At 39.6% G+C, this 19,066-nt stretch overlaps 2 protein-coding genes across 2 annotated transcripts; one reads left to right on the forward strand and one right to left on the reverse strand.

Annotated features, from left to right (window-relative positions):
- Positions 1-11,709: 11,709 nt before the first annotated feature.
- Positions 11,710-14,407, forward strand: cfd (complement factor D (adipsin)). The gene is made up of 5 exons (XM_071525752.1): positions 11,710-11,774; positions 12,320-12,476; positions 12,765-12,903; positions 13,378-13,668; positions 14,253-14,407. Exons 1-5 carry the CDS (start codon positions 11,711-11,713, stop codon positions 14,400-14,402), a joined length of 801 nt encoding a protein of 266 aa, XP_071381853.1. The 5' UTR covers position 11,710; the 3' UTR covers positions 14,403-14,407.
- Positions 14,408-15,909: 1,502 nt separating this feature from the next.
- LOC139649368 (GTPase IMAP family member 8-like) lies at positions 15,910-18,769 on the reverse strand. The gene is made up of 3 exons (XM_071525750.1): positions 18,698-18,769; positions 17,403-18,245; positions 15,910-16,596 (listed from the first exon to the last, which is right to left on the reverse strand). The coding sequence occupies exons 1-3, from the start codon at positions 18,705-18,707 to the stop codon at positions 15,923-15,925; spliced, it is 1,527 nt and encodes a 508-aa protein (XP_071381851.1). The 5' UTR covers positions 18,708-18,769; the 3' UTR covers positions 15,910-15,922.
- Between the last annotated feature and the right edge of the window lie 297 nt (positions 18,770-19,066).

A 19,066-nucleotide genomic window follows, 5' to 3' on the forward strand; every position in this document is an offset into this window, starting at 1 on the left:
CATTGCTATTTATCGCAGAATTCAAGCAAGCATAAAAAAAATCTTTTTTGCCTTGATGAGGAAATTTTGTTGTTTCTATTCAGCTTTTATAATTTGATACATCATAATTTGCAAAAATACTTTGATTAAAACCCAGTTTATGTGTCTCTTTATCCCTCTGTCCTGCTCATTTCCTCATTCTTTCATTGTCATGCTCGGTCTGTCAGAATCAGAGTCATGGTGGCTTTATTAGCAAGTGCCAAAGCACTCATGGATATTAAAGTAACAACACTTAACATACAATATACACAAGTAAAAGCAAGTTCATGCATGCATACAATACTTACAGATATATACAGTACTGTGCAAAAGTCTTAGGCGCCCTAGATTTTTTATATAAATTTCTTATAAGTCTTAGATGTTTATTTGTTTTCTGCATTAGTGTGTCAGTAGACTGCTGTTTATTGTAAATTTTTGATATTCAGAAACTTTTCATTTCATTTTGAAAGCATCTTCGCTTTATGGATTTCTTTGACATATGCCTAAGACCTTTGCACAGTACTGTACTTTAACAACAAAATTAATCAAAAACAAATCACACACAAAAACAATGAAATAAAATCTTTCAGGTATTAAGGGAGGTTTTTTTCTGTTTGTTCAATATTCATCTTTGTTACTCTTACTCCGCAAATTGTGAAATCTAAAAAATTGGCAGCAACATCAATTGTATTGCTCTCCTCACCTAATACAATTTTCATCTTTTCTGTATCTCTTACAGCCTTTGATTCTATGTCAAAAATATGGGAAATACACCTCTCTGATAGAGTTTTAAAAGTAAATGCATCTCATCTTTACACTCATTTTAATGACACTGTGGAGACATTCATGTCTTTCTTGCCATGAATTTTTATGACAGACTTTTTCAATTCCCAAGCTGTGGTCTCTGATTTGGCACTTTGAGATTTTCTGCTTGACTATCATTTCTTACCAGAGATTTATAACAGCAAAGTTTAAGTTTTATTTTGATTTCTTCAAGCCAGTTACAGATGTGTCTGGCTTTATTTTCTTTATGAACTTGGCACCTTTATGTACCTTTTCTCTTTCTGTGTTTCTTTATATCTTCCTCTCTCTCTCTCTCTCTCTCTCTCTCTCTCTCTCTCTCCCCTCTCTGTCTGGGAATCTGAGCAGTCGGTGTTCGGGGTTGTGTGGGACTGTCACACATTCTCACCCCGTTCTCTGGATGTACAAACAAACAGAGCGGTGTGCGCCGATGGGGACAAAAGGCAGGCTTATGGGCGAGGCGAGGAGGAGTCAGGTGGATCAAGGAGCGATGTGGGAAAGGTGGAATCTCCCGGCGATCCTCCTGAGACCACCACCAGGAAGAGAAGCGTTCTCCTGGGAAACACGGCAGGGCTTGACGCACACAGACACAGCCGTTCACACACGTGCACACACACATTTTCCTGGGAAAAATGGAATAGCTGAGCACCCAGATACAAAATCTACACAGTACAAACATGCATACACAAGCATTATGCACTCACCATGCACACGTACCTGCACCATGCCTGAGAAAACAGGCTGTTATATGGGACGCACACATGCACACACACACACACACACATACACACACACACACACACGCACACACACACACGCACACACACAGGCGTATTCAAACATGTAGAGTCACACACATTTCCTCCAAAATCTGGCTGGGATTGCTGGCATGCTGTACACACACTTGATTGTGCATTCACACACACGTACACACGTACTCACACACACACACACACATACACAGACGAGCAATGTCAGATTTACAGGATTCAACTTCTCCTGGGAAAGATGGAATTACTGAAATACACAGACACACACATCTAATCTGCATCTAAAAGTGGGAGTATTTGTTGTGTTCTTTTATCGTTCTATTTTCCTTGATTTGATTCTTTTAATGCAATGCATTTAGCTCGTTCTTTTATATGAATTTTATCTTTTTATCTGTCTTTGAGCAGCATGTTGTGTATGAAAGGTGCTATACAAATAAAGGTTATTATTATCATTATTATTAGTATTATATGAACACATTCACATCTATTCAAACACACACACACACACACACACACACACACACACAAAATACTGTATGCTGCTCTGGTTAAGAGCATTTGCTAAATGCCTAAAATATAAAAATCTATTCCAAAATCATTGCCTGAAATGTATCATGCAACATCCCTAAAATATAGATTATGTAGTTGGTATTTTCATTTTCAAAATCTTTTTTTTTTCAATGAAGGAATTATGTTACTGCTATCATATGGTTTCCTATGGTCCTATGAAACCATAGGACCATAGGAAACCATATGATAGCATCGTACTCGCCTTTAAAAAAGTGCTAGTTTTGTTGAACTTTTTTTGTAAGTGTCATGTTTTTCAAATGGTGGGATATCTCAGTTTTGGACCCAAACCTAGATGTGATCTGGAGAGACAGAGGCCTGTGGGACCCTGGCTGCAGTAATACAAGAGATTAGAGAGATTAGCGTTAAAGAGTATCTCCTCAGTGAAGCCCCTTCTAAACACCGGCTCCCATCAGATGGGTCCGGACTGAGCGAGGAAACAGCAGAGATTATACCTGTTTAACAGTAATCCCCCTCTTCTGGAGCCACGCCAGCACAGAGCAGAAGACCACCACTCTACTGGAGAGGGAGGGAGGGAGGGAGGGAGAGAGGGAGGAAGAGAGAGAGAGAGAGACATTATTCATCTGTTCAATTTACTAGCTGAACTGATTCTGTCTAATTTAGTAATGTATCTACTGTTTACTTTGCTGTTAGATCAATTGTATTCTTTTTAGTTGACTGTTCTGAGACGCTTTCGCGATTATGTTGTTATGACATTCATGCCAATAAAGCATATTGAATTGAATTGAGAGAGGGGGGGAGAGAGAGAGGGAGAGAGAGAGGGAGAGAGAGAGAGAGAGAGAGAGAGACAGACAGAGAGAGATGTGGGCTCCATTTATAGACTTACAGTTTTTCTCAGTCACTTTGGTACATTTCTCAGATCAGAATTGAAATTCTCAAAAGTACTTGTTCAACCTCCACATCATCTAGTCACTTGTGCACATCATAAAAGCAATTTCTCATTCTTTTGAACAAATTGCAAATGCTTTCGCACATTCATGCAAATGATTATGTACAATTGTCTGCTGTTTCCTACATTATCAATTGCTTCTGTCATGTTGATCAAAATGTATTATACTGATTCTCTGTTGAATAGTCTTACTCCCCAAAACATCTAGGCATTAGTTCATTGCATAAGTCATTACATGCAAAATGGTTGAACCAGTTGTCATAATCTGTCAAGCATATTTTCTATACATTTCTATTAGACTTTTTTTTATAAATGTGTCCTGAATTGATGAATTGCTCTCAGGTGAATCTTGACTTGATTCTCACTAATGAAGGGGAATGTGTGAAGCGTTAGATCAACCAATGATCAACCAGTTCTCTAAAATAGCTCAGAGGTGCATCTCATGAACCTTCAATTGACAAGTATATATAGACAGAGCACAACACAGTGTTACAAGACAGGAACGTTAGGTATAGAAAGACTGCACTGTAATTCCCCATACAGTGCTGCATGTACAGTTCTGCCTAAGGTTGTTTCTTATGTTTACATTTCTAATTTTGTATTTTTTTCCTTTGTGCTATGCAGTGCTGTAAAACAGTTGTGTCTTTTTCTTTTATGTATTGCAATGACATGGTCTGTCAACAAATTACAGTACAAACAGTAAAAGCGTAAATGTGAATCCTGTCCAATCTCTTGCAATCAATCTCCCATATACACTAAGGTGTAACTTACAATTTACAATAATTGTCTTCAAAACTTTAGCCATAGTTTACATCAGAACATCCCTCCAGAGTACACTGTTATATTGACAACATGACTAAGCAATTTGACTGTCTTATCCGTACACAATGACACAAGGACTTGTCATTCTGATGGCACTGACATGTTCATTGACACAGATATTTACTTTTGAGAGATGAACTAAGGATTTTGAGCAAGAGACTGGCTTTTGCAGGTAATCCATGGTGTTTTGCTATTTGTACGAATTGTTTTGAGAAATGCACTTACTGTTTTGCAAATGTCGAGGATGATTCGAGAAATGTACCAAAGCGACTGAGAAAAACTGTAATAAGGGAAAATACCGCTGAAGACGCTCTGAAATAATAACCAACACCTGTATGAAGATCTGGAGTATGGCTGTACATAATATTCATGTACCACACTTCTCCCTTTTTCTAGTTGTTTCATTATGATTACTATTATTAGAGCTGCACTAGGCAAGATTTTGATGTAAAAATACACCTGTCTTATCAGCCTAAATAACAAGGCAGCACTGCAATAGAGCGTCCCATCCTTGAGATGCCATGGATTCACCATATTTGCCCAAATTAAATTCTGGTGTTGGTTTGGTCACTTCTCCACCTACAGGAAGGAACAAATCAAAACTTCTGTCTCCTAAACAGCAGCAGAGAAAACTGGACTCACCAACATTAGATCTTTTCCTCTCTTGTCTCTTTGGTTTCCTTTCGTATAAAGCGTCACAGACCGGCTGGTTGGGGAACATGAGCGAGCTGTGTGACGTTTACTGACCTCATCTTACAGGATTTCTAGGTATTGAAGTTGAAACACTTTTCAGTTAATTAATTTGAGAGTCAGATTTATTTTGTGTGTGCTTCTTTCTTGATATTCTGTTTGTGTTTGCAATCTGTTGGGTGGTGAACATCCTTAAAAATCCCAAATTGAGAAAAAAAATAGGAGTGAGACAGACAGACCAATTAACAAGGACGGACAGAGAGACAGACAGACAGATGGACTGAATGTTGGAGAGACAGACAGACAGACAGACAGACAGAGAGACAGCCAGACAGACAGATTGACTGACAGACAGACAGACAGACAGATTGACTGATTAATGGACTGATGGATTGATCGCCTGCCAGACAGACTGACAGGCTTGCTGACTCAATGTCTGAGAATGAGAGGCAGAGATTGGAATGAGCGAGGGAGGGAGAGAGAGTGAGTGAGCGAGAGAGAGAGAGAGAGAGAGAGAGAGAGAGAGAGAGTAATGAAACATTTAGCAAACAGAAAATGGAAAATGACTCTGTTAAGATCTCCTCTGATAACTGGTTCAGTGCCAGACCACACACATGGATGAGATATGGATGTTGGCACACACACACAGACACACACAGACACACACACACACACACACACACATGCACACACACACACACACACGCACACAAATGTACACACAGGGACACGCGACACACACAGCAGTCTGTGTACCTGGGTGGGCTCAGTTGCTTGAGGGCATAGGTGTACTATTCACCATGGCAACAATAAAAATGCTCAGGTGACCATCAAAAGTGTGATACTTCACAATAGAGCATTTATATATTATAGAGATTTATCTAGAGATTTATCCTGAGATTTATAGAGCTTTATCTAGAGATTTATAGAGCTTTTCAGCTCATCAATAATACTCAGTACTGTAGCATTACAATAACATGGTGTTTTCATTATGTTCTTGTCCAAAATGCAATTAATCTATTCTGGAAAAAAAAATCCATTACGTGAATTTCACTCAATAAATATCTCTAAAATATAAAGGATCCAAGCCAAGTGGCTTGATTAGCATCCATCTTTCAAAAAGTACAATATTTTATTTTTTTGTTTTGTCAATTACTTTGTTGAAACAGGTGTCATTTTTTTCAGACAGTGGACATACTATTTTGGAATGAAGTTCTATTTACTGAATCTACCTCATCTTTAACTTCATCTTTGACTTAAAATGATGAGTAGAAAGAGACCTTACCATGCATTCGTATACAGGTATATAGAAAAATTAAAACAATGATAATCATGATACAAATTTGTATCCAGTCCAATCCCTTCACCCAGGACTACACATTTTAGAACAACTGGCACTAAAAACTTTTTCACCATTTAAAGGCTATATAACACTAGAATGCAGTTCATCAATTAGTGAATTCAACTAGTTTTACTACATTAAAACAACGACTCAGCACTATTACAGTTAACTTGTAATTACAAGGCAGCAAGACAACTTATGTTTTTAAGATGAAGTGCCTTATTCTATTTTTTTCCAGTATTCTTTGGCTGTTGATGCCTGCAGAGGGCAGTGCAGGTCAAGAAGTAACATCAGACTGTAGAGTAAGGAGTCCGATTTGTGTTGTTATCTCTGTCAGGTAAACAACTAGGCAAAAAAAAAAAAAAGAAACAGACTCAGCATCTTCATAGGCAAAATTCCAGACAGATATACTGTGAGCTAAACCACAAAAACATACCACACAACTTATATAGTAATAAGTTTGGTACAGGGACAACAGCATCTTGCATACAAGCAAAGGTATTGTATTTTGCTTCAAATATTATCATTATGTGACACAAACAGTATAATACATACCAGACTGTTAAATCTGTTTTGATTTTTGCCTTTGTACATTTTGACATGAACAGAATAGTATTATACTGCTGTTAATTTCTCCAATCAATAACAGATATAGCCTTAACTGTGAAAAAGTCAGAAAACTCAGACTATTAACATTTATATCACATTAAACTTTAGGTATTTAGGTGATGCTCTTATTCAAAACATCTTACACTGAGGAGTCAGGGGTTCAGTGTCGTGCTCAAGATATTTCAACAGGACACTTTGGCTGTTGTGGGGATTGAACCTGCGAGATTTCAGTTACTGGATGTTCTCCAAAAGCACCAGGCCCCTCTGCTGCCTTGTATTGAAGCAGCACTACTGCCAGCAAATGAATGGTGAGTCAGTAGCATGCAGAGGAAGTGAGGTCTGAAAAACACGAGGGTCACCGAGAGTCAAAATTGGCGCTGAGGCTCAATTAGAGTCTCAATGGAGGCGAGGGGTTCGGGGGCCTCATCTTTAGACCTGGGTGTTCAGTGTGGGGCCCGCGGGGTCACATGGAGGTGCTGGAGGTTAGCGTGTTCGAAATGTCATGAACAAAGACATTAATTTGTCTGATTTCTGCGATGAGGCCCCTTATCTGGTAATATAAAGACAATAATGTGAATTATTCTAGTTTCCTGAGGCGTTGCATCATTTGGAAGTTTGTTTCATGCTTCTCCGTACAGCAGATACAGATGTAGGTTAGTGGGGCTCAAATCAAAACATGAGGAAAGACAGCATGAGGTGCAAAAGGCTAAAAATATTTCATTTGCAAAAACAGATAGATTGACTGTTGTATGTAATGCTTCACATAACATACTTTCTGAGTCCAAAATCCATTTGGATATCGCTTATTGACAATGTATTACTAGTTTGATTGATATTACCTGAAAAAAAACCTGATTTATAGAAATGAATACAAATGGAGTTGTATGTTTTTGCAAACAAACTCTTCATTTGGAAAACTGTAAAAAATATCCATCGCTCTATAAAAAGAATAAACTGTTTTGTGAATGTGTGAACCTTTCATTGCTTCATTGCTGATTAAGCTCTAAAGCTTAAACATGTTCATTGTGAGCACTCAAACGCACAGTGCATGTTTTTGAGAATGCTGGTTGTTTTTCCAGTTCATACGCAGCAGAGCAACACAAAGGCGTATTCATAATCCATACAGCCCACTGGACACTGCAGGTACAGGCTGTATACAGCAGTGTGGCATCACTGGGACAAACCAAGCCAAGCTCGACGGATCCGACATACAGTAATTACCAGCAGCCATTCATCACAGACAATTTCCTCCTCACCAGTTCACTCTGCCTTGAGGGACCTCACAGCACAAAAGTTGTTTTGAAACCTGTTTTGAACCCACATTTCCCGCAGCAAAACAACTTACAAGGTGTGAGGCCAGGCTGCTCTGCCACAGTCATCCTCATGTGGCTCCAAACACAATCAGCCAAAGAGAAATTCTCCCAGGACAAGCGAGATATTTATTTATCATTTATACGTTCTCAAAAGTAGGCTATTATTGAGGTTTAACTAAACCAATGAGATTATTTCTGCCTCCAGAGCAGCTCTGTCTCCGATAAATGTTGTATAACTAAAACTACAATTTGTAAAAACACCTCAGCAGTCATATCCACTGTTGATTAATATTATCAAAAAAAATATTTGGTGATTAAGTTTACTTTTTTTTTACAGATGAGGCTTTCATATCTATTCAATTCAGGATGCGTAGGCTACAATACATGACAGATTTTTTTTTTTTTATTAATGTTATTACAGCAACCGTGGCAGTATGCACAGTTTATTAGGTCCTGATATCTTTGTATCATATATGTGCTCTGTACTACTGTAAGTTGTCAGTATATCTCTGCACCTCTACCACTACAACAAACTCTCATAGATTCATTGTACTTGTTAATAAAATGATTGTGACCCTGTGTGCTCCTCGGTGGCTTCAGACGGCAGGATGACGCTCCATCACCTCCTGTTCCAGGGTCCCAGAGCAGCCTGTTATCAATCTGTTGTCACCTTCCTAATGAAGTCTGGGAGGGGAGATGTCTGCCGTCTGGGTCTGCTCAGGTTTTCCTCTCTTTGTCAGAAGGTGTTGAACGAGGAATCCCCTTACATCACCTGTCTGTGCTCAGGTGCTGCTGGCTCTGCACTGGCTGAATATGGTCATGAATAATGGATGAATGGTTACACTACTAAAGTCATCATGGTGATTCAGCCAGACTACAGGAGTTTGAAACCTGGCTCATGTTATGCTGATGCATCTATCGCTGCTCGTCTTGCTTCACTGTGCTGTCAGAGGAAACCCACAGTAATCAGATTACAGTTAAAAACAGCTGGGTTACTCAGAAACATGTTTGAAAGGGAAAAGAAATGTATGTATATTGTGAGATTATAGACACAAACATCATTTTACATGTCTTGAAACTTGTAAAATGAATTGAAACTTGAAATTGTTGATACTGGTTTTAAATGATGATAACACAATTCAAATTGCTTGTTGCACTTATTATTTTACTATTATTATATATTATTCTAAAATGGACTCCCTGGCACAAATGATAGCAATACACCAAATGCTAAAATATAACCCTTAATTGGATAGTAAAGAGTGGTTGCACCGTAGACACACAGAATTGTTTAAATGTAAAGCAGCACAAGGCAACTTTGCTCTTTGGCAGCCCCAAGTGGCGTGGGAGATAATTAGAAGGACGTCATATGCAGATATTACCTACATTTCTTCTTTTTAGTGGCTGGTCGGGGCTTGAGGTGATGACAAAATGTCGACAAAATGAGTGCTCACTCGCTGCTGTTTAGTAGAAAGTTTTGTATTTCGTGTTTAAGTTTTCATTTGTCACATCCTGTGCCTTAAGAAGATTTCCTGCAAGTGACCGTACCCAACACCAGAACTTCATTTGAACAAATAAGGCAAATCTACAGGGCCTCAATTAGTTTTTCTCTACTGCAGCCCCTCTTTGTGATTTAAGCTGAAACAACAGCTGTATTATTACATTAAATTATGGCCTAGTGCAGCTTTAATGTACACCTCACAGTTCACTAGACTTCAAAGAAGTTATATTTTAATAGGTAAGTTAATAAAAAGTATAGCTGCTTGTGATCACTGCAAATTTAACCTTTACTGGAGAACTGGGACATTACAACCTTGGGCACCGCTCTCATCAACACAAATGTACTTAGGAAATGTGAATTTTTTGGGGCAGACTGAGAGAGAAGTGGACTTGTGACGGGAGGGTTGTCGGTTCAAATTCCAGACTAGCTGAGAAAATCTAGGTAGGGAAAGCGAGTGGGAAAAGGTTTCCATTCCCTCAACAACTGCTGTCGAGGAACATCGTGAATGTGAAGCAGGGCGGTGCTGAAAAACCTTCACTGGATAAATTAAGGTAAAAACAAAAAGTCAAACTCTCAGAAGAGCTGCAGCTGTTTTGTCAGTCAAACTGTGGCAAGTGAGTACATTATAATGTTATAATAAGACATTTTAACAGTGGCTGACAACCAATATCCAGGGAGACAAAGACATGTCATCACTTTACGTTGCCTCGCTAAAAACCAGAGTGTATCCAGAGTGACAAGTCATCATCAGGCTGCAGTCACAAGTTACAAAACAGCTTTTCATTGTAAGCCGCATAACTCACCATCCTCAGGAATTTCAGGACCTAGAAACAGACATTTAGATTGTCATGAAGTTGGTTATGATATTTACCACAGCCCCAAATCTGTAAAGTGCAGGAAAAAAAAAACATCTAACAAGGAATAAATGTTTGCCGCACACTCAGACTGACATATTCAGCTGACTGATCTGTTTTTATTCATAATTTATGCAAGTCGTTAAGTCACTTTGAGTGTGCGGCAAATATTTATTCCTTGTAAGATATTTAGATTGTATTTATGCAATAAATATCAAAACAAATAGTAGGCTATCCATCTGCATCAGTCTACAGTATATTTTGCCCTGCATCAGCTCAAGGCACTAATATTCTGATAGCATTTTTTCTAACTTTATGTCTAAGATATACTGAATATTCTAGTGTTTCATTAAATTATTTACAGGAAGGGTGGGTGTTTCAGCAATAGGTATATTGAATTTATGGTCTTGCGAGCGTGTTTGTGTGTGTGTGTGTGTGTGCGATGGACAAGCTGCTTATATTTTGTGACCTGACTGTAAAGATATATTGAATATTCCGGATAATCATTCTTGTTTATTCAAAGGAAGGGAAGGTATTTTTGTAAGGGGCACACAGTGTATTTGTTCACTGGAGAGGTCTTACAAGTGTGTGTGTGTGTGTGTGTGTGTGTGTGTGTGTGCATGCGCATGTATGTACACACGACCACGTGTGTGTGTGTGTGTGTGTGCGTCTATGCACGACCTTGTGGATTCCTCGTCTTACTTGCTCTAGATTGGCAGTGTTCCATGTTTTTCTGCTGCGATTTACGGGAAGAAGAGAAGAGGAGAATGTCCTCTTCCTGTGAGTGTTGCGTTTTTAGTGCAGGAGGTCAGAGGTCGGTGCAAAACTCAGCATTATGCAACATGAAACATTATTAAGGAGCACAATAATGACACACAGTAATAATTTCTACATTTCTGCTAAATTTATTCTCCTTTGGGAGCAAGCAACTGTGAGAGATAGAGAATTAATTCTGGCCCACACAGCACCTCATATTTCTTCCTTATATTTTGAATTCTGTCCAGTGCCTGTTGCTGAGGACTGGGATGTGTGTGTTTTTGCTCTTCTCTGATCCAAACTTCACCCACATGTAGGGCAGAAGAGGACAAGATATTAGAGTGAACGTGGCTCGAGGATGAAATATTTGTTTGTTTTGCGTTTGTTGTCAGTGCCTTCAGAGAATTCACATCACATTAAACACTAGCAGCAGGTTTAGGGGTTTGATTCCCAGTCGTACATACTATAAAGTCACACCATAAAAAAAGGATGCACTCATGGTACAGCAAATGGCATGTGTAAATGTCAAGAAATGCCAAGAAATTAGAAGCTGGGAAAGTGATCTATAAAAGTGAAAGTAGGTCTTGTAGATGTTGTTTGCTTTCCTGTTTTTCCAGCTGGGAAACGGGGAACAGGAGGATTGTCAGCCTCCCACTCGTGTCTTGCACCACATCTGCTTGATTTATGCTTCCTCCCCTCCGAGCTGCAGCCTTTAAAACACCAGCGCTGCCGCTGTTGGTCAAGTCGAACCGACATCATGGCCCCGGAGAAAGTGCTGCTCCTGGCTGCTGCCGTTTTTGTTGTTGCTCTCATTTCACAGAGTGAGTTTACTCTGACGATGTTTTCTAATAACTCTCTGATATATCTGTTAACGATGACTTTGTAGCAACTTTTTTTCTCTGTCAGCTTGTAGTACCAGATGTATATTGTTGCAGGTAGACTGGTATTATTCTAATAATGCTGATCTATTGCCTGTATGCAACACTCTATTTTGACCTTATTTACTCATTATTCTATTTTTTAACTTTCAGCTGATTGTACCTATATTTTGCTACATGTAGGTTATCAACATGAAATCTAAAGCTTATTTTGGCAATAACCTTCATTTTTTTTCTCTCTCAAATGTTACTGATTGTATTTTGTTACTATGTTCTTTTGTCCAAAAAGAAATGCTAAAATGCCTATTTTGAAATTTGTTTCATTAATAACTTTCTGCATGGACTGATGATGATTTCATACATTTTGATTTACATCAATATTTTCTTTTCTCTTTGAATGCTTATTCTTATGTTAACTCTTATCTTAAAAAGTCACCACTCTATCTAAATTCATTTGGTTTTGTGTGTGTGTGATTTGATCATTTCAGCTGAGGCTATAATGGGGGGCAGAGAGGCGGCGGCCCACTCACGACCCTACATGGCTTCCATCCAGTTCACAGAGGGAGAGACCACGAAACATGAGTGTGGAGGGTTTCTCATAGCAGATCAGTGGGTCATGACTGCAGCACATTGTCTGCCATCAGGGTGAGTAGGTCATGTTCTCAGCACGATGATTTGTTTTGGGAAGAGAAATGTTAATTAAAATATTGAGTTGTGTTCGTCAGTAGAAGACAAACTACCAATAATACAAAACCCAATAAAAACCCAATCTAAGATCAAATTGCACTAGGTAAAATGTCCTATTACTGGCCTCTTCTCAGTTTGTTCCAAAGTAATGTTCTCACCTACTTTTTGAACATCGTTCTGGTAGGACAGTTTTTGATTTGCAGGGGAGGCAGTTCCACAAATATGATCTGACTGCTGTTTTCACAGGCCAAATGGGAGGAGAGTAGTCCTGGGTGCCCACTCCCTGAGCGAGACTGAAGAGACGAAGCAAAGCTTTGACATTTTGCAAGTTCACAATCACCCAGATTACAGTACACATTATAATAATGACATTGCTTTGATTAAGGTAAGTTACTATTTTGTGTCATTTGTTATTGATACAGGATTTATCAATGCATGGTAAATTTAATTTCATTTTTTTTTTTTTCTGTAAGATGATTGCAATACTTCAGAAGAATATGGTTTCATAGTTTGGGAGTGTCTTGAAATGTCAGCAGGCGGGGAGTTTTTGTACCAAAGTACAGGCCAGAAAGTTTTGAAGAGTTTCAAAAGCCAGAAATCTCAGCACTTGGCAAATCACTGGTCTTGTTCAACAACCCTATCAACCCCCTGAGTTTTCTGCTATGGAGCAGCAAAAACTTTCTTGTTACCCCTTTAAGGAGAGGAAACAGGCTAAATAAATATTTCTAAGCTTTGAGATAGAAGAGAGACAGGACAAAAGTGGGTACAAGTCAATACTGGGAAGGTCTTTCTTATATTTTTTACATTCAGTGTAGGTGCACCTTTGAGAGCCAACATGTGTTTTGTCTGTGACTTCTAGTTGGATCGTCCCATCGTGGCCTCTGAAGCTGTAAGAGCGGTGGAATACCTGCGAACAAACGGCACGAACCCTGGCACAGGCGCTGCGGTCGACACGGCCGGCTGGGGATCCGTCAACAACCTGGCGGGCAGAACAGACAAGCTCAAAGAGCTGTTCATTGAAGTGGTCAACCACGCTCGCTGTGGACGCCGCGACTACTATGGCAGAAAGTTCACCATCAACATGATGTGTGCGTACAAGTTATGCCCGAAACCTTGCAATGAAACATACAGCATAGAAGACGCTTGTGATGTAAGTTTTACGGCTTGTTTTCTTCTCTTCTACACAATGGCTGTTCATGAATGTTGATCATATCATAGATGTTTGTACATGTCAACAAATAGTGTAGACTACATCAAGCTAGTTTGACTGTATTCTCCTAAAGGGGAATTCCACTCAATTCAAGGATTCACTTGTATTACTCTGGGACAGTTTAATCCATATCTGTGCACATGAAAAACCAGAGAGCAAAATAATCTATAATGTCGTCGATGGATAGCCAACGGTTGCTCTATTGACAATTAATTGGAGACTGATTTTCTGATTACAGAATTTTTATTTTAGGTTTCTTGCCAAAATTAGCTTTTATCTTTAATAGTGCCAACAGTTCTGAACTAGAAAACAAACATATGTCCGCAGAAAGTCACCCTGCATATTCTAGCAACTTTTCCATCTTTTTTAAATCAGTCTTAATGGAGTCATAATAACATAACAGTTTTGGGGAGGAGAGAAACTCATCTCTCTGTGTGTGTATTGTCTGGTGCAGCTTTAAATACTGAAACTCAGTTTTATGTCCCTTAAAGGTCTCATATTTTTGTGTTTTTGTTCTGTTTCAGGGCGACTCGGGAGGTCCTCTGCTTTACAATGGGGTGGCAGTGGGAATCACTTCAAATGGAGGGAAGAAGTGTGGCCAAGTGAAAAAGCCTGGAATATACACCATTATCTCCCAGTACACCCAGTGGATTGACAACACCCTGGCCCTGTAACCCAGACTGCTGTCAGACCAGAGCTGTTAAATAAATAAAGTGCACATATTACTGTTTTTAGCAGCAGCCATGTTTCCACAACATCCTGCCACATGGCTGCTGCTAAGTCACTGATTCTATGTTAATTGATCTTTTGAACATTGGGCATCTCATGATCTTAATATTATGGAGGAAAGGGTTGCATATTTGCAACCGATACTTGGTTCTAGAGCAGCTGCAGCAAAATGGTGCCAATACAACAAGCTGTTAACAGATTAAGCGGAATAATATTATATTTCACATCATATTATCAATGCAACTTATAAAGAACTCAATAAAATACAGTTTATCACACTGAGATATCATGTGTATCTTGATTTGTGTATAGTATCTTTCAATCCTGCAGCATAATAAGCTTCAGATGCATCGCAACCATACAAGAGATAAAACACCAACATAAAATGTCTTTAGAAGTACAAAGATGAGGTTAAAAGTAACCGTAAGAAAGACTGTAATGATTACAAAGATGATTAGCATATAGTAGGAAATAATAAGGATCATGATTTACATTTGTGAAATTGCAAGACAATCAAGTATGTCACAGACTGAACAGAAATAATTCAGCAGTTACCCTTTAACAACCATAATGAAATCTAATCATCAATCATGTTTTTATGCAATCGTGTCATTTCTTCACTCCAAATTTTTGGCAAGCGAGTGCATTTGAAGAATGCTATTTTAGGATGTAACTATTAAGCAATCACAGTATCAACAAACACATCTCATAAACTTGTCAGACCAATGTGCTTTTACCAAATGGGGAAGTTCCAAAGTAAATGAAATCTGCAGCTGTGCTTTTCTCTTCCTCCAACCTTTCTCTAATGTTATGAAGAAACATAATTATTTCTGTTGTGTTCTGCTATTGTTCCATTTGCATGTTTAAAAATCCCTACACCACCATAAAATCAAGTCATTATTTCAATACACATTATAAAGGAAAAATAATAATTGCTGCTGTGTGTTCTATTATTATTGCAAGCGTCAGAATCCCTTCTGGTGATGTAACACACCTTCTGGCGGCCATATGGGAGGTCCTCAGCTCTCGGTCAACACGGCCGGTGAACAGCTGATAGTGTTTATGAACTTTTTTTAATCACTGATACATCTGATCGATTTTGTGTTTAGATAATGTCAGCTTGTTAGATAGCTATCTGCAGTATCTGGTTAGCTAACTATCACTGTCTTGTAAAGACATCTGACTTGCACACTAGCTAGTAGAAACCAGCGTTAGTGGCTAGTAGTCACATGCTAACATTAATATCAGTTGCTTTATCAAATTAGCCTGCTGGCTAGTTAGCTAGCTAACAGTTTGTTCAGGTTAACTGAGCTGACTCTTCTCAAGCTACAACTCAGAGTGTTTTGGAGTAGAGACTAGGGCTAAAGACAAGACAGTTTACTGTGTCACAGTAACCTTTGGAAACAATTTATCAGACTATTTACTTTTACCTATAACATTACTGAATGGATCAACAGCCATGCCCCTAGTTTCTTTCCTCTATCACTTTCTTCCTCTCCTTTAGCTCCTCCATAGAAAATCTCCTAGTTGAGTAGCAGCCTCCCCCGTGTGAAGCAACCAGTTTGTTGATACCCGAGAGCAGGTCCTTCACCTGTGGGTAGCTCAGAGCATTCTGGGAGTTCCTGACGTTCAGCACATAATAACGGCTCCCACACTTCCGGATGAGATCCTGGAGACTTGCGTGGGCACCGGCCACATAGTCGGTGATCCTCTGAGCCCTGTGCAGGTTGTCGTCGCAGCGAGTGAACAGGACGACGGTGTGCTCCACAAACTCTCGTCCGAAGATCTTCTGCAGGTGCCCCAGCATCTCGCTCTCCCCCTGGGTGAAGCGCCCCACCTGGAGCACCAGCATGAAGACGTGGGGTCCTGGGAGGGACAGAGCCAGGCAGTCCTTGACCAGCTCCAGGTTCTCCGTCCCGTCCTCGTCCCACAGTTCGGGGGTGTCCACCAGGATGAGTCGACTCCCTTCTGCCAACACCTCCTTTCTCTCACAAGCCAAGGTTGGCTCAGGGCTGTCGCGACAATTCTCATTAACTGAGTATTGATTACCTGCCCTTTCTAGAATAAGATTTCCAGCAGAAGATTTCCCACTGCCGGACAGACCCAACAGGATGACTGAGGTTTTCCTCACATCCTCATCTTTTACGGCCAGGCCAAAAAAGAAAAAGAAAATGGATGTTAGAATACATCTTTAAAATGATTAGAATATGACACATGTTAAGGAGAGGTAGAAAATTAACATGCCCACTATGTACTATACTGTATGCAAAGTATTTTTTATTTACCATTCTACTTTTGACCTATTTATCTGTGAAAGTTTGCTGAACATGCACTCTAACAATATCCTACTGCAGTTGGGGGTTAAGTGCCTTGCCAAAGGGCACCTCGACTGTAGTTGTTGACAGTAGTTTTTATGAAGCATAGACATTTTATGACCATCTCTTCTATGTAGGCTGATGTATAAAACTGAATATTAGATGTAGACTTCCAGTAATGAATGCCCAAACCACTGTATAACTGTATCACCCCCTAGTGGGAGAAGTCGCTGCATCATAATGTCGTCCATATTAAAAGACAGCTACAAGGAAATTTTCTGAAAGCAGACAATTTCCTAAAAAAATCCTTACTATCTTTTTCTTCAGTTGTTTTGAGTTAGTAGCCCTCAGAAAAGATGACAGAGCAATCATGAAATTGAGTCACATGAAATGGTTGAAAGCAAATTGCATGGACATGTTACTATAACTATTAAACATCTACAATTTTGTTTTGTAGAAATTTAGATGTTTGGGGCACAGGAACGTGATGCCATAGGTTTGTATTGTCTTTTATCTTGAAAGCGAATGACTTGAAACTCATGAAACAGCTGAAAAAAAGAACTTGAGAAAATGTGTACTTTGGTAGAAAAACAACATAATAATCAAGTGGGATACTTTTTTAAGTCTTACCATTAGCGGTGCTCGTCTGGAGCTGTAACATGGCTCGGTGGCTCCTCACAGCCTCGTCCAGGCTCTCTCTCTTCGTTTCATATTGCCTTTTCTCAGCCGCCTCCTTCCTTCTTTCCTCAGCGTGCTTAGACTTCAGCTCCTCCGCCTCTCTTGCTCTACTTTCCTCCTGTTGTTGAACCAGTTGGTTGAAGGCCTGCTCCTTCTCCTCGGCCTCTTGGACCTTCTGCCTCAGCATCTTCATGGCTGTATCCTCTGTGGTCCTCCTCTTGGCTTCACTGAGCATGCTCTCAGTGTAACCAGCCGCACCATTTTCCGTCAGCATGTAGTCGACCATCTCAAGCAGCGCACCGAGTTCGTCACTTGTTGCAGGCGACCCGGTGATGCGGCAATACCTCCCATCACACACATTGATCAATTCCAGGAGGGAGTCATCTAAGACATCAACAACCGTGCCTCCTTCCAGAGAGAGAACTGAGAGGTATTTCAGAGCCTCGACCCCAAAGTATGCCTGCAGCATCTCTATCATCCTTCTCTCCTTCTTTGTATAACGTCCACCTTGGATCAGCAGCAGAAACGTACGGATTCCATGGGCACAAGACTTGAAGCAACTATCCACTGCCTGGCTGGTGCCCTCCTCTGTCATGTCTTGTTTCAAAACAGCGTAGTGCAAGGTCACCAATCTACCATCCATCGTCACGTCACAGACTTGATTTGGTCCCAGAGATCTAAAGGACAGCTGGTGGCTTTTATCCCCAAAACTATCCTGCAGCAGAGATTTGAAAGAGGACCATTCCTCCTCCATGGATACGACCATCATCGTCTGCTTCATGTCAGTCATGCCGTCTGCAAACCAACACAGTGATGATTGAAGGATACTTTCAAAATGTATCCCATTACAAATTACTAGTCACCTGCTTAATTGTAATGAGTGCTGTAATCAGCTGGAATACACAAACCCAGTAACATAATATGATTGCTGTTTTTTTTAACAGCAATTGTTACCATTTTTGTAATAAAATTACTGCAATCCCATTACATGCAATCTGTTATTTACCAGCCCTTCCAATGACTAACATAGAGCAAGTTGCATTACATTTGCAATACATGACACTGAGAAATAGAATGCACCTGTTTTTTATATATAGAACAAGAACAGAATTAGAGCATAACCTAGAGCAAGTTTTCCCTTTATTACAATGCATAACATTCATTTGCAATATATAACACTGATAGATTGTACATCTGAAAACATGAATCAAAGATTTTTTTTTTATATATAAAACAGATTTACTCACTGTGGGACATATCTTTTGCAGGTACTCTTATGTGGTTTAACTTCCTTGTCAGTTCATCTGAAACTGGATTCTCTGGCTCTGAAACAAGCACTATGAGGGTAAAAGGAGAGATGCTTCCTGCTCACAACATTTAACATGTGACCCACAGTTTTGTTGTCAAGGAAATGCATTCCGTAATGCAACTTGGAATCAATGCTGTAGACTACTGCTTCTTCCTCATGCCTGACATCACGCTTGAGTGCTGAGCAGTATTGCACATTTCATTCTGTACTGTATGTTTTGTAGGCTTTCTGTTAAGTGACGTTGCAAGCATTGTTTTGGTCACAAATAAAAAGCAGCACTTCTTCTTAAACCTGTATGTGGGTGAAT

Source organism: Centroberyx affinis, unplaced genomic scaffold (assembly GCF_046629955.1).
Source record: "Centroberyx affinis isolate AG114_WGS23_722 - 3 ecotype Tasmania unplaced genomic scaffold, CSIRO-AGI_Caff_v1 ptg001336l_1, whole genome shotgun sequence".
Taxonomy (NCBI): Eukaryota; Metazoa; Chordata; class Actinopteri; order Beryciformes; family Berycidae; genus Centroberyx; species Centroberyx affinis.

Bases quoted from the DNA above. Each gene is read 5' to 3' on its own strand.
- LOC139649368 (XM_071525750.1), bottom strand. The intron at 16,597-17,402 runs GTAAGACTTAAA...TGGCCGTAAAAG, and splicing joins CCAGACGAGCACCGCTAATG to ATGAGGATGTGAGGAAAACC.
- cfd (XM_071525752.1), top strand. From the start codon at position 11,711: ATGGCCCCGGAGAAAGTGCTGCTCCTGGCTGCTGCCGTTTTTGTTGTT. The intron at 12,477-12,764 runs GTGAGTAGGTCA...CTGTTTTCACAG, and splicing joins GCACATTGTCTGCCATCAGG to GCCAAATGGGAGGAGAGTAG. The intron at 13,669-14,252 runs GTAAGTTTTACG...GTTCTGTTTCAG, and splicing joins GCATAGAAGACGCTTGTGAT to GGCGACTCGGGAGGTCCTCT.